At 42.9% G+C, this 13,977-nt stretch overlaps 1 protein-coding gene across 4 annotated transcripts in view; it reads right to left on the bottom strand.

Annotated features, from left to right (window-relative positions):
* Window positions 1–11,587: 11,587 nt before the first annotated feature.
* Window positions 11,588–13,977, bottom strand: part of ndc80 (NDC80 kinetochore complex component) — a 134,062-nt gene continuing 131,672 nt past the window's right edge. For all 4 annotated transcript variants that reach the window (XM_041204485.1, XM_041204486.1, XM_041204487.1 and 1 more), the window contains one exon: window positions 11,588–13,310. In XM_041204485.1, the coding sequence (XP_041060419.1) occupies window positions 13,188–13,310 (123 nt within the window). In that variant the 3' untranslated portion in view covers window positions 11,588–13,187. The remainder of the gene's footprint in view (window positions 13,311–13,977) is intronic.

The following is a 13,977-nucleotide window of genomic DNA, read 5'->3' as shown; positions in this document are numbered from 1 at the left end:
GAGGTTGATAGGAGTCAGGCTGTCTGGGTTTTGGAAACATGAAAAGGATATATGTGTTAAGTTGAGGTACAAGTAAATAGGTTAGATCTAACATTTGCATTGTTAGGTAAGTTGAGAGGTTGTTTGAATTTCCAAGGGGAGTCAGAGGTGATAGGGAAAATGTCTGCACCTTGCAGGAGTTCATAGGTGAACAAGTAGTGGGGATATGACATTTTATTTACCTAAAAGCAAAGACAGGTGGAAACATGAAAGATCTTATACTTGGAAGAATTTGGGTTTCAAAGGGGTGTGAGAACAATAGAAAGATGATGAAAGGTAGAAAGGTGTATTAGAGCTACTTGGAAGAATTTAAAGATTTACTTCCTCCAGTAATTAGAACCCATGTTGAAGACTAGAGGGTTAAAACAGCTAAACACAGTGGAGATGGCTGACGATTATGAACTGGTCCATAAATCTAAACCTTTTTTCTCTAATCCTCACAAACCTGAGAAGATGGGATGGTGAAAGGAAGGTAAATAGCCAAAGAGAAGGGACAGCTGGGAATACCCCAGGAACTCCTCCTCAGGCCAGAAAGGAAGATGCTGAGGGTGGAAGTGATATTTGAAGGCCTAAGTATTTCCATTGTAACAAGGTGGGGCAATGCTGGATGCTGCCTGGTCTGGAGGTTATTAGCTATGAGGAGAGGTTGGAGAAACTCAGATTGTTCTCACTAGAGCAACAGAGATTGAGGAGCAACTTGATAGAAGTTTACAAAATTATGAGTGGCATGGACAGAGTAGATAGTCAGAAGCTTTTTCCCAGGGTGGAAGAGTCAATTACTAGGGGACATGGATTTAAGGTGAGAGGAGAAAACTATAGAGGAAATGTGCGGGGCAAGTTTTTTACGCAGAGGGTAGTGAGTGTCTGGAATTCGCTGCCAGAGGAGTTGGTGGAAGTAGGTACGATAGTGGTGTTTAAGAGGCAGCTTGACAAATAAATGAATAGGATGGGAATAGAGGGATACAAAGCCCGGAAGTGCAAAATATTTTAGTTGATGGGCAATATGATCAGCACAGGCTTGGAGAGCCGAAGGGCCTGTTCCTGTGCTGTACTTTTCTATGTTCTTTGTTTGCACGGGAAATCCATGGGACTTATTGGGTTACGTAAGGGTGATTCAGGAAAAGGAGCCCTGACTGAAAGTGCAACAGATCAAGTTGTAGTGTTATCTGCAGCTGTGAAACCAAATGTGGACACTGCTGAGTTCAGGAGAGGTGAATGAGGTACATGAAAGTTATAAAGAATTTTTGTCAAGGGGAAAAGTAACCCCTTATCCCTCAAATAAGACAGCTAAACCTAAAGTCATATTTAGAGATACAGGAGCCACTCAAACACTTTTGCTGGGGAATGGCAGAACTTTTCCACGAGAACACATTAAAAGCCAAAGGTTTAGTCAATATGTTGGTGGGGAGTATATACGTGTACCTTTGTGCACTTGGAATGTGATCTATTTTCTGGGACAGTGATGATAAGGGTTGTTCAGCAGTTACCTGTAGATGGAGTTGATTTACTCCTGAGAAATGATTTAGCTGGAGCGAAGGCAGTAGCTTCTCCCATAATTACAGAAAGCCCAAGTGAGGTTAAAGAGATGGAGCAGTTACAGGAAAAGGTTCCAAGAATTTTTCCTTCGTGTGTGATGACCCTAGCAATGGCTAAACAAAGTTCATGATCAAAGGTCAATGTGATACTACAGACAGATGTTTGGCTGGCTGAAACTTTTTTTTTAAAGACTTGGATAATCTGAAAGAGATGTTTAACAAATCTTCTCTAGTTGAGGCTCAACATGCTGATCCAGAGTTAAGACAGGTAGCATAATCAGCAGAAAATGAAGCTGAGGCTAAGGCAGTTCCAGAATGTTATTACATTAGAAATGGAATTCTAATGAGGAAGTGGAGACCTTCTCACAGACTTGCAGATGAGGAGTGGACGCTAGTTCATCAGGTAGTGGTAACGCCCAAATATCATAGAGGCATTATGGATAGAACATGAAATTCCTATGGCAGGACATGTAGGGATATGGAAAACTCAAGCCCAGATAAACCGGCAGTTTTACCAGCCAGGTCTTCATAAGGACATGGTACAGTTTTGTAAAACATGCATGGTAGGAAAACCACAACATGAAATCAAACCAGTATCCTTAATTCCTATACCAGTTTTTGAGGAACCATTCAGTAGCACGTTAGTGGACTGTGTTGGAGCGTTACCAAAAACGAAAGCAGGACACCTAGTATATCCTTGCTATTATGGATATGACAACTCGATTTCCAAAGGCCATCCCTTTAAGAACCATTATGGTTAAGATAATGGTAGAGAAGTTAACCCAATTTTTTTTTTTTACGCGATATGGGTTACCGGTAGAGATCCAGTCGGATCAAGGTTCCAACTTTATGTCTAAAATTTTTCAGAACATGACGGGCAGAATTTTCCCATTGGGGCGGTTGCGCAGGGGCGGGCACAGGCCCGATCGGCGCTCCCGATTGGGTCTGCGCTGCCATTTTACGTAGGCAAGCCAATTAAAGCCCGCCCAACGTGACGCATACCCAGAAGCACTGTGCCTCAGGGAGATTAGTTTAAGTTTTAAACATCTAAATAAAGAAATTAAAAACTTTTAAAACAGTGTCACGAGCTGGGACATGTCAATGAATTTTCAAAAACATTTTTATTGAATTTTTAAACACTTCATGAAGCCTCATCTCGCCCGTGGATGAGGTTCCACGAAAAATGTGAAGGCCGCCTGGGCTCTTCACCTGCCTGTCAACCTTAAGGTTGGATGGGCGGCATTCTTATCCACTTAAATTACTTTCTTAATGGCCTTAATAGGCCTTTGACAGTTTGGCAGGCGCGCAGCTGAACTGAAAATCTAAATGACGTGCGGTGATGTCGGGACGCCCGCCCGATGTCACCGCGCATCATTTCACGCTTCGGCTAGCAGGACCCACCCATGCTCGCTGACTGGAAAATTCTTCCCAATGAGTGGTTTGGGTATAAAACAGTTAAATGCTACCGCATATCATCCAAAAACACAGGGAGCTTTAGAGAGGTACCGTCAAACTCTCAAAATGATGATTAAAGTATATTGTCATGAATATCTCTATGATTGGGGCAAAGGAATGGATTTTCTTTTATTTGCTACCTGACATTCACCAAATGAGTCTACTGGTTTTAGCCCTTTTTACGGAAATGAGATAAGGGGTCCTCCGAAATTAATCAAAGAAAGGTTTTTAGGAGAGAAGGACAATGAAGGATGATATGTTAGATTATGTGTCCGGAGCCTGTAATGTGTCTCAAGAACATCTTAAAGTTTCTCACAAAAGATGAAAAAATGGACAGATAAGCAAGCTGTGACCCGAACCTTCCAACCAAGGTTTGAAGTGTTAGTATTATTGCCATTACAGGCAATATTACCTCTGAAAGCACGGTTCAGTGGTCCATACAAGATAATTCAGAGGATTAGTAAAGTAAATTATTTGATAAATACACCAGATCATAGGGAAAAGAATTGGCTGTGCCATATCAATATGATAAAACAATACTATCATAGGAAGAAAGATAGGAAAGGGCAGGTATTTCAGGTTGTAAGTATAGTGGAGGACGAAAGAGACAGTGAGTGAGGTAGATGGAGACTTAAAACAGTTCACAAATTGAACATCCTACTATCCGGTTAGCTAACATTGAAATATTAGGACAGTTAGATACTATATTTTCATACTTAAGAGGTAGGGCAACGAGAGGATCTAATGAAGTTACTTACAGAATTTAAAGGGATCTGTAGGGATAAACCAGGGTCTACAACTTTAGCCATACATGATGTGGGTGTAGGGGAATTTTCTTCTATAAAGCAATATCCTTATCGGTTAAGTACAGAGAAACAAGCAGAAGTGACAGCAGAAATTCAGCATGTTAGAAAATCGCCTAATTGAGCCCAGTTGATGTTCTTCAGTGGTGTTCGTGCCTAAACCTGATGGGTCAACCAGATTCTGCATAGGCTATAGAAAAGTCAATACGGTAACAAAAATGGATTCCTACCCAATCCGTCATCTAGGAACGTAAGCTCCAACTCATTCATACCAACGCCCATCCAGGACTCTCCACCCCCTTCCCGTCCCTCTGACACCATTCCGTCTTCTAATCCCAGCCCTTGCCGTGTATTCACCATATCCCCCGAGCAAAGGACTGTTTCATACCCTTATGCCCTCAATGAATTCTGGGCTTGGCATGATGTTGAACTTTTCTTCCGTTGCCTTCGTCTCTGTGCTCACTTCTTTGGGCAGGAATCCTCCCCCCATTCCATGGATCCTTTCACCCGCCTCCAGTATTCTTCCTCCACCTGGAGCCCTCCCTTTGGTCTCTCACCTGCTCTTGATCTTTTCATTGAGAACTGCTGGCGTGACATCGGCCGTCTCAATTTCTCTGTTCTTCTCACCCATTCTAACCTGTCTCCTGAGATAAAAACAAAAAAACTTCGGATGCTGGAAATCCAAAACAAAAATAGAATTACCTGGAAAAACTCAGCAGGTCTGGCAGCATCGGCGGAGAAGAAAAGAGTTGACGTTTCGAGTCCTCATGACCCTTCGACAGAACTTGAGTGAATCCAAGAAAGGGGTGAAATATAATTTAAAAACGTCAACTCTTTTCTTCTCCGCCGATGCTGCCAGACCTGCTGAGTGTCTCCTTCTGAACTTGCTGCACTCCGTTCTCTCAGGTCCAACCCTGACTTTGTTATCAAACCAGCTAACAAGGGTGGTACTGTTGTTGTCTGGCGTACTGATCTCTACCTTGCAGAGGCTGAGCGCCAATTCACAGACACTTCTTCCTACCTCCCGCTGGACAATGATGCCACCACCGAACATCAGGCTATTGTTTCCAAGACTGTCACTGACCTCATCTCCTCTGGAGATCTTCCCTCTGCAGCTTCCAACCTCATGGTCTCCTAACCTTGGACAATCCACTTCTACCTCCTCCCCAAAATCCACAAGCAGGACTGTCCCGGTATACCGATCAGGTCGGCCTGTTCCTGCCCCATGGAACTCACATCTTCTTTCTCTCTCCCCTTGTCCAGTCTCTTCCCACCTACATCCACGATTCTTCTGATGCCCTACATCATGCCAACAGTTTCCAGTCCCCTGGCCCCAAACACCTCCTCTTCACCATAGATGTCCAATCCCCCTACACGTCCATCCCCCACCAGGATTGTCTGAGGGCTCTCCGCTTTTTCCTTGAACAGAGATCTGAACAATTCCCATCCACCACCACTCTCCTCCGTCTGGCAGAACTTGTTCTCTCACTGAACAATTTCTCCTTAAACTCGTCTCACTTCCTCCAAATAAAAGGTGTGGCTATGGGTACCTGCATGGGCCCCAGTTATGCCTGTCTCTTTATGGGGTATGTGGAACATTCCTTGTTCCAGTCCTACTCAGGCCCCCCTCCCACAACCCTTTCTCCGGTACATCGATGACTATTTTGGTGCCGCTTCATGCTCTCATCTGGACTGGAAATTTTTTTTATTAATTTTGCTTCCAATTTCCACCTCTCCATCAGTTTCACATAGTCCATCACTGACACTTTCCTTCCCTTCCTTGACCCCTGTCTCAATTTCTGGAGATTAACTGTTCACCAACATTCATTAAAAAATCACTGACTCCCACAGCGACCTCGACCAGAACTCCTTACACCCTGCTTCCTGTAAGGACTCCATCCCATTCTCTCAGTTCCTTCGCCTACGTCGCACCTATTCCGATAATGCCACTTCTGACGTCTTCCTTTTTCCTTAGCCAAGGTTTCCCACGCATGGTGGTTGACAGGACTCTCAACCATGTCCGACCCATCTCCCACGCCTCTGCCCTCGCATCTTCCTCTCCCTCCCAGAACCATGATAGGGTCGCCTTTGTCCTCACTTTTCACCCTACCAGCCTCCGTATTCAAAGGATCATCCTCCATTTCCGCCAACGCTAGCATAATGCCACCACCAAACACATCTTCCCTTCACGCAACCCCCCCAACCCCGTCGGCATTCCACAGGGACCGTTCCCTCCATCACCCCCTACACCTCAACCCCCTCCCATAACACCTTCCCGTGTAATTGCAGAAGATGCAACACCTGCCCTTTTACTTCCCCCTCCTCACCGTCCAAGGGCCCAAACACTCCTTTACTAAGATAGGTTTGTTGAAAGGATATTGGCAAGCACCTTTAACATTGTGAGTTAAGGAGATATCGGTTTTTGTCGCACCAAATGGGCTATTCCAATGCTGAGTAATGACACATGGACTAAAAATGCTCCAGCCACTTTCCAAAGACTAATGAATCAGGTGATTACTAATGTAGTACTGGGTAGTTTACTTGGATGATTTATTGGCTTCCAGCAACACATGGAAAGAACATTTAAAACAACTGTAAGCCTTATTTAACAATTACAGTCGTCAGATCTTGCAAAAAAACGAGTATGCGAAAGCGATTTAGGGCCTATCGTAGGGCAGGGACAAGTCTTGCCAAGAACAGCAAAGGTACAGGCTTTGATGGAATTCCCTGTGCCCAAAAGTAAACATGAAATCATGAGATTTTTAGGGATGTGCGGTTTCTACTGTAAATTTGTGCCAAATTTCAGCACAATAGCAGCTCCACTAACAAAATTATTGCAAAAGAAAGCAAAGATGGTATGAAGAGAGTGCCAGACAAGGTTTTGAGAAGCTGAAGGCAATTCTAACTGATGAACCTGTATTAGCTGACCCTAATTTCACTAAACTCTTCAAGCTAGCAATCGATGCTCGTGACTTGGGGTGGGTACAGTCTTACTGCATGATGATGAATCAGGCCAAGGGAAGCCATTGGGGTACTTTCCTAAAAACTTAACTCAGCATCAAAAGAGATACTCTATGGTAGAAAAGGAATCCCTGGGATTGTTACTATCTCCTAAACATTTTTAGGTATATATCCGACATGGCTGTAAAGAAACATTAGTATATGCTGACCATAACCCTTTGGCACGTTTGGAAAAATTTAAGACTCAGAATGACAGACTGTTTTGATGGAGCTTCCTACTATAACCTTATATCCTGAAGATTGTCTGGAAAGCAAGAAAGTCAGAAAATTGAACAGATTCTGAATAAGAAGCAAATGGCTGAGTGAGTTCATGTTGAATTCTGTTTATATGTTGTAAATATCTTTTTCTGTACACTTTGCAATGAAACACATTTGAAAATGGCGTCTCATCTCTTAAGGGCTGAGGCATGTTAGAATCATATCTCTCAAGACTGAAGTTTTCTTTTACAAAATGTAAGGACCTAGCCTGATCTGGTCATTTAGATGCTAACCTGGGATTTTTTTTTTTTAAAGCAGGCCTCATCCAAGAAATCATCTGACATATATGGCACCAGAGGAGGCGTTGTTTGTTTGTGCTGAACTGCAAAGAACTTTAATGAAGATAGGAGACAAAAAGGCAATCACAAGGCACAGGAAAAATAAACTTCTAAGTTGTGAACCTGCTTGTTAGGAGTCTTGTTGGAGAATCTGAAAAAGGAAGGCTACCTTGACTGGCTCTCTCTCTACCTTGCTTAAAATTGTGTTTGGCTATCAACCTGTAGCCAGAGAACCCTCACTTGAGTGTAATTAGTCTGAATTTGGACCCGCGAAGCTGAGAACTGGTAAGAACTTCCAGGGATCCACTGGGACCAGCTTCGCACGAGAGAACTCCAGGTTGACAGTGTCGAGACCCTGCCGACTTTATCCTTTATTTTATAACACCCATCCTCCAAAGCCCATCTCTGCAGAGAGGCTCTGTTTGTCCTTTGTCTGTGTGCGCGCCCGCACGCTCGAGGATTCTTTAAGGATAGATGGTTATGCATCCCGATTACAATTGTGCGTAGTTACAAGTTAAAAGAAGTTTTGTTTTAAAATAAATTAATCATTCTGAGTTTTTGGAAAAGTCTGGTCAGTCTCTTTTCTTCTGGGTACTAGAGGTATAGGAACACAATTGGCCATTTTGGTAAGAAAATTAAACAATTAAATTAACTGTACGGCCTGTGGAGTCGTGGGGCTTGATAATTTGTGCACTCCTCCCATTTCGGTCATAACACTGTAGATAGCTGGAACATATGAACTAGCAGTAGGCAATTCAGCCCTGCCATTCAATATGATCATGGCTGATCTCATTTGGGCCTCAACTCCAATTTTCCGCCCTCTCCCCGTAACGTTTCAACCTGTTACTAATTAAAAGTTAAAAATCTGTCTATCTCCTCCTTAAATTTATTCAACATCCCTGCATCCATTGCACTCTGAGGTACATCATGCAGTGACAACACAACGCCTGGCTGTGCATCTCTATTTTATTTAATTAGTTATTCAATTTGTTTTTAAATTTCCTACCGGTTTTTAGTTTATCAATCTGTAAAATATTTCAACTATTTACCTTTAATCTGAAAGCAAGTTAGAATAGAGATTCAAAATATACTTTTTAAAATCAACTGGAACTCGCTCTCTCTGCTGAGTTGAAGCTGAAGTATTAGGCCTCAGATCCTGGGCCCCAATAGTCACCTTTAATATGAAATCAACATGGAATGGGTAGTTCAAACTAGCAGTTACTTACCAACTGATGAACTTACAATTTTCCTGTGATGTCACTCTGTTTTTTTTCACTCGGCAACAGTGACTGCAGAGGACACTCTTCCCAGACTGCTTCATGGCAATGGTGACTGCTGAGGACACTCTTCCCAGACTGCTTCACGGTGACTGCAAAGGACAGTCTCTTCCCAGACTGCTTCATGGCGACGGTGACTGCAGACAACACTCTTCCCAGCTGTGCTGGGAGAGCTAGGGATGGTTGGAGCTAGCTGGAGCTGTGAGAGCTGTTGAGATAGCTGGGCCGCTGGGCTGGAGGACGATGCATTTTGAATCATCGATCCAGTCAAGCCAAGAAAGTCTTGGGCTGCAGCAAGCAGGTTTATTCTGAAGTAAATTCCACTGCAGAGTGGAAGAGAGTAAAGATCATGTGGTACACCTTTATTGAAGCTACAGCAGTCTGCCTTGTGTAATATTACTGGATTTCATATTTAACATCAATAAGGTAGTGTTGCCTGGGTTTGACCATGTAGAGTGTTTTTGGGGAATGTTTTGTAAGATTAATCTTCATTGTGTAATTGTAATCTTGTGTACTTAAATTTTCTTTTATTTGTTAATAAAATTTTAACTTATAATTTTTTTTAAATCCCAGGAGTGTTACTGGATCTCTTACAGCTGAGATTGGTACATCTTCTTCTTGGTTTCAGAATGCCAGGAAAAGGTTATGGCCCGTAAGCCAAGTTACCACCTGGGATTTGATTGCACAGCAATTAACACCAGCTGTGGTCATAATAATACACATTCTCCACTGCACCCCCAATCCCCAGCGTACACTCTCCACCCTTGTGCACACATCCTCCCACTCTGTCTCTCACTTGCACACCCACATCTCCCACTCATACCGTCCGCTCCCCTCCCACCAACCAGGGGATCTGCTGCACCTGTCCTCCCAGGCCCGTTCCCCAGTATTCCATCACCCTTCCCCGCACCCTCCTCAACTCCGGGCCTGCTCCCCACCACTCCCGCTCCCGGGGCCACTGCCCGGTGCTCCCTCCCTCTGGGCTTGCTCCCCGGCGTTCCCTACCATTGGGCCCACCCCCAGGCACGCTCCCTCCATCTGGTGCACTCCCTTCTCCTGGGCTGTAATTGGAGGAGCTGGTCCTTGCAGAATCTTCCATTACAACTTATCCATTTGACCGGAATTTTGATAACTGGCTCCATGGGCCACATTTGAGGGCCACGTCTGGCCCATGGGTCATACGTTGGCCAAGCCTGGTTTAGAGCCAGGGGATATAATCTCAGAATTAAGGGTAGGTCAGTTAAGGCTGAGATGAGGAGGAATTTCTTCACTCAGAGGGTGGTGAATCTTTAGAATTCTTTACCCTAGAGGGCTCGGTAAGCTCAATCATTGATCATGTTCAAGACAGAGATCAATAGATTTCTGGAGACTAATGACATCAAGGGATATGCAGATAGTGCGGGAAAGTGGTGTTAAAGTAGATGATCAGCCATGATCTAATTGAATGATACAGCAGGCTCAATGGGCTGAATCACCTATCGCTGTTCCTATGTTCCTAAATAAGGGGAGTTAGAGTCCAATAAAAAAAAGTAAAAGAATATATGCTTAAGCATCCTTTGTTTGTCCTTGAGGCGTATGTTTTAAACGCTGTGGCCGATTTGGGTTAGCTCCTTTCTTGCACACAGACAGATGTAGATAATGTTGAAATTATTACGAAATCTCGGTTCCCTGTCAGGTTTCTAGTAGAATTGGCTTCTTGAACCTGGCAACACACATTCCAAGAATGAGAGAGAGAGGGAGAGAAAGCAGCCATCAGCCTGTTTCCTTTGCTGAAGATGTTTTTGCCATGGCCTATGTCAATTGCAATCTCTCTAGTGGCTGGGCAGCCTTATCTTGATATACTTCATCCTTTGTGTATTTCTAAGAGGTTTTGAGTGTGGCTTTCTGTTTCTAGTACTTTGCATTTTTCATTTAGGTTTGGATGGGTGTCTGGATTACAGAAAATGTCTCCCTTGTCACACTCCGTTGAGGGTGATTTGTTTGTTTCTCACCTTCACCTTGAAATATGGTCTTGCATTTTTTAAGCAGTTTGCTCTGCCTCAGTTCAAATTGCAAAATTTCCAGTCAGTTGAAAAATCATATCTTCAAAAACAAAGTGGGTATAGCCTCATGGCAATATTCAATGGGGAATTAATCATTTCAGGATTCCAAAGAAATCCATGGATATGGAAATTATCCATGGCAAAGATCATAAAAAATTGCAGTGGGCCATTTGGCCCCTCGAGCCTGGTCCACCATTCAATAAAATCATGGCTGATCTGATTGTGGCCTCAACTCCACTCTCCTGCCACCCATCCCCCTGCTAGATCACCCCCTCACGATCAAAACTCTGTCTAACTCAGTCTTGAATACACCCAATGATCCAGCCTCCACTGCTCTCTGAGGAAGAAATTCAGAGAAGAAATGTCTCATTTCAGTGCTAAATGGGAGATCCTTTATTATTCAGCTGTGCCTCCAGTTCTAGATTCCCCTATGAGGGGAAATATCCTCTCAGCATCTACCCTGTCAATTTGCCTCAGAACCTTATATGTTTCAATAAGATCACCTCTCGTTCTTCTAAATTCCAATGAGTATCGGCCCAAACTGCTCAACCTTTCTATATAGGAAAGCTCCAAGCTGCTGCTAATGCAAGTATATCCCTCAAGTAAGAATACCAAATGGTAAAAAATACTCTAGGTGCAGTTTCACCAATGCCCTGTAAAGCTGTAGCAACACTTGCCTACTTTTATATTCCAGTTCCCTTGCAATAAAGGCCAACATTCCATTTGCCATCCTACTGTGGAGTAGAGATTAACGATCAGCTACGATTCAGTCAGTTTGGGGAGCAGGCTCGGCGGTGGTGGTTTTGGGGATTGGATGGGCGTAGGTCTATTCTTCCGCCTATTTCTCATGCTCTTAGAAATCATTGATCGGGTACCTTGTTTTAGCCACATGTAGTAATTTTAATAGAAAAACTCTTATACAGCATTCTTTCAAAGTTTGGAGTTCTGCAGGTGCCAAACATCATTGAGCAGCTTCTGGGTTTTGGCCAGTCATTAAGAACAGTGTTTCAACTTCATCTGACTTGTTACTGAGAATGTTGCTTCATTCAACGCTTGACCTGTATGCCTGCCAGACCCATCCTCCCCTGACTTTCCCTTTCTCCAGTTGCTCTCAGAATTGTCACAGCACAGGTGGTATCCATTCAGACCATTGTATCTCTGCTGGCTCTCTGAATAAGCAATTCACCTATTTCCCCAGCCTTCTCCCGGTAACTCAGCACATTCTTCCTTGTTCCTGTCTACCACACTGACACTCCACTGTCCATGCAATGTTGCTGGTGTTTCACTATTTTAGCAGATAACCAAAGAACTATAAAATACACACACAATCAAAACATACTCTCGCTGTTTATCATCTTACTATTTTACCAACATACACCCAAGAAGCTCACATGCATGCACCGTGGAATAGGAGCACTGAGGTCAGCAAGAACTCATCAACTTGAAAAATTACTTCAAGCTGACGACAGAGTAGGATTCAGTTTTGTAAAGGTAAATGTGAGACTGTGATTAGGAAGTACCTCAACTCATGAAAATAGACTCTCAGGAATGGAAGGCAAAAACATGAACACATTTAGGAAACAACTGAATGCTGCAGCAAAGAGACTTCAGGCCATCTCTAGATACATGGACTATAAGTCAAAAGAATCCGGAAATCCTGAAAATCACACAAGCTAGCTGCTGCCAAACCGAAGACCACTTTCCCTACTCTCTTTCTATGCCAATTATCTGCCCTGTTCCTTTGCTGAGTATTGACTGACCTTTTCTCAAGTGGCCGTATTTTAAATGCGATTCTATACAGCAAGTTACAACAGATATTCAATTATAACTGAACCCAATCATATGTTAACCTCATTAAAAATCAGAGATTCTGGACAGCAATTAAGTAGATTACCTCCCTCCCCCAGAACCTGGCCAAATTGCAGTACTCCTACTTGCCCCAAGAGATCAGCTAACTTTATAAAAAGGGGTTTGAACCAGAGATCTTCCCGGGCTGGAGGGCTTGGTTACTCATTGTATGAATAAAGCAGTTTTTTAATTAAAACAATCTGTAATTGAGATAGAATTTAAGAATCACATTTTTTGAGGATTTGAATAATCAGCATTAAGAGTTATTCATATATAATCTACACTAAATAAGTATCCATAATTCTAGATTGATTACCTTCATGGGTCAAATTTAGACTGAATGGAAAAACCAATCAGAAAAACCAAGCCTCGGCTCCAAAGTTGCTCCAGCAGGATACAAGAAGACTATATCTGAAAACACATTCACCCTGATAATATTACAAATCCAGAAATGTACTGGCTTCCTGGAAGAGATTATGTTGGAGTCAAGCTTCTCACCATCTCAGTCAATAGTGGTTTGATCAGGTGGAAGGCAACACACTCCTGCAATGGTGGAAAATTATTTCTTAATGTACATTGTACATATAGAAACAAGAGACATCAAGAATGCTGTCAACCGGCTATGCACAGTTCACAGAGAGCTGCTCATCTCTTTGCATGATTCTGTTATGGACTTCAGGTCTGTTAAAAAGTCGTCTTTCAAGGATTCTTCATAATCTCTCGTGGCACATTTTTGATAATCCACAAGATAGTTCTAAACAACAACAAAAAAAAAATCACTTTAGTCCAATCAAAAGTCAGCACCCGAGGGAAAATAATTGTAATTCAACATGTAACCGCGGCTTCAATAATCTGTGTAATATGAGTATCTCTACATCAAAGAGGGTAAATACAGGAACCAAAGAAAATCAACTGAGTTTACTCTCCTCTTCCGTTTCTAACAGAGTGGTATTAAATTTAACAGTACAATAGGACGAGCACAGCCACAATCCACCTCTGCTAACCAGTGGGAGCCCTGAACAACTTCCATGCAGCCAGGGAGCTGCATGTACCAAGTGGGAAACTGAGCCACAGTCTAAGCTTGAGGCAGGGTTAGTGAAAGAAACTGTAGATGGGCTGATAGAGGACAAAGTATTTTCATGATTTCTTTGACCTGTTTTTCAGTAGCTTCCAGCACTCCAGTTGGTGTGCTGAACAATTGGTACCAAGGCTCTATTTCTGGAGCTCAAGTACAGTCCAGAACTTCTATCAGGTGCTACCAGGGATTATTCGTAGTATCATTTAGTAGCTTATTAAAGACTTCACTGTCCTGACTTGCATTGAATTTTGATTACATGATGGCTCATTAAAGTCCCAGTCTAGACAAACTCAAAAATGAAAAATGTAAATCTTTACCTGAAAAGTTTAGGAATCAGATATGT

Source organism: Carcharodon carcharias, chromosome 14 (genome assembly GCF_017639515.1).
Source record: "Carcharodon carcharias isolate sCarCar2 chromosome 14, sCarCar2.pri, whole genome shotgun sequence".
Lineage (NCBI taxonomy): Eukaryota > Metazoa > Chordata > Chondrichthyes > Lamniformes > Lamnidae > Carcharodon > Carcharodon carcharias.
This window is presented reverse-complemented; position numbering and strand designations above follow the sequence as displayed.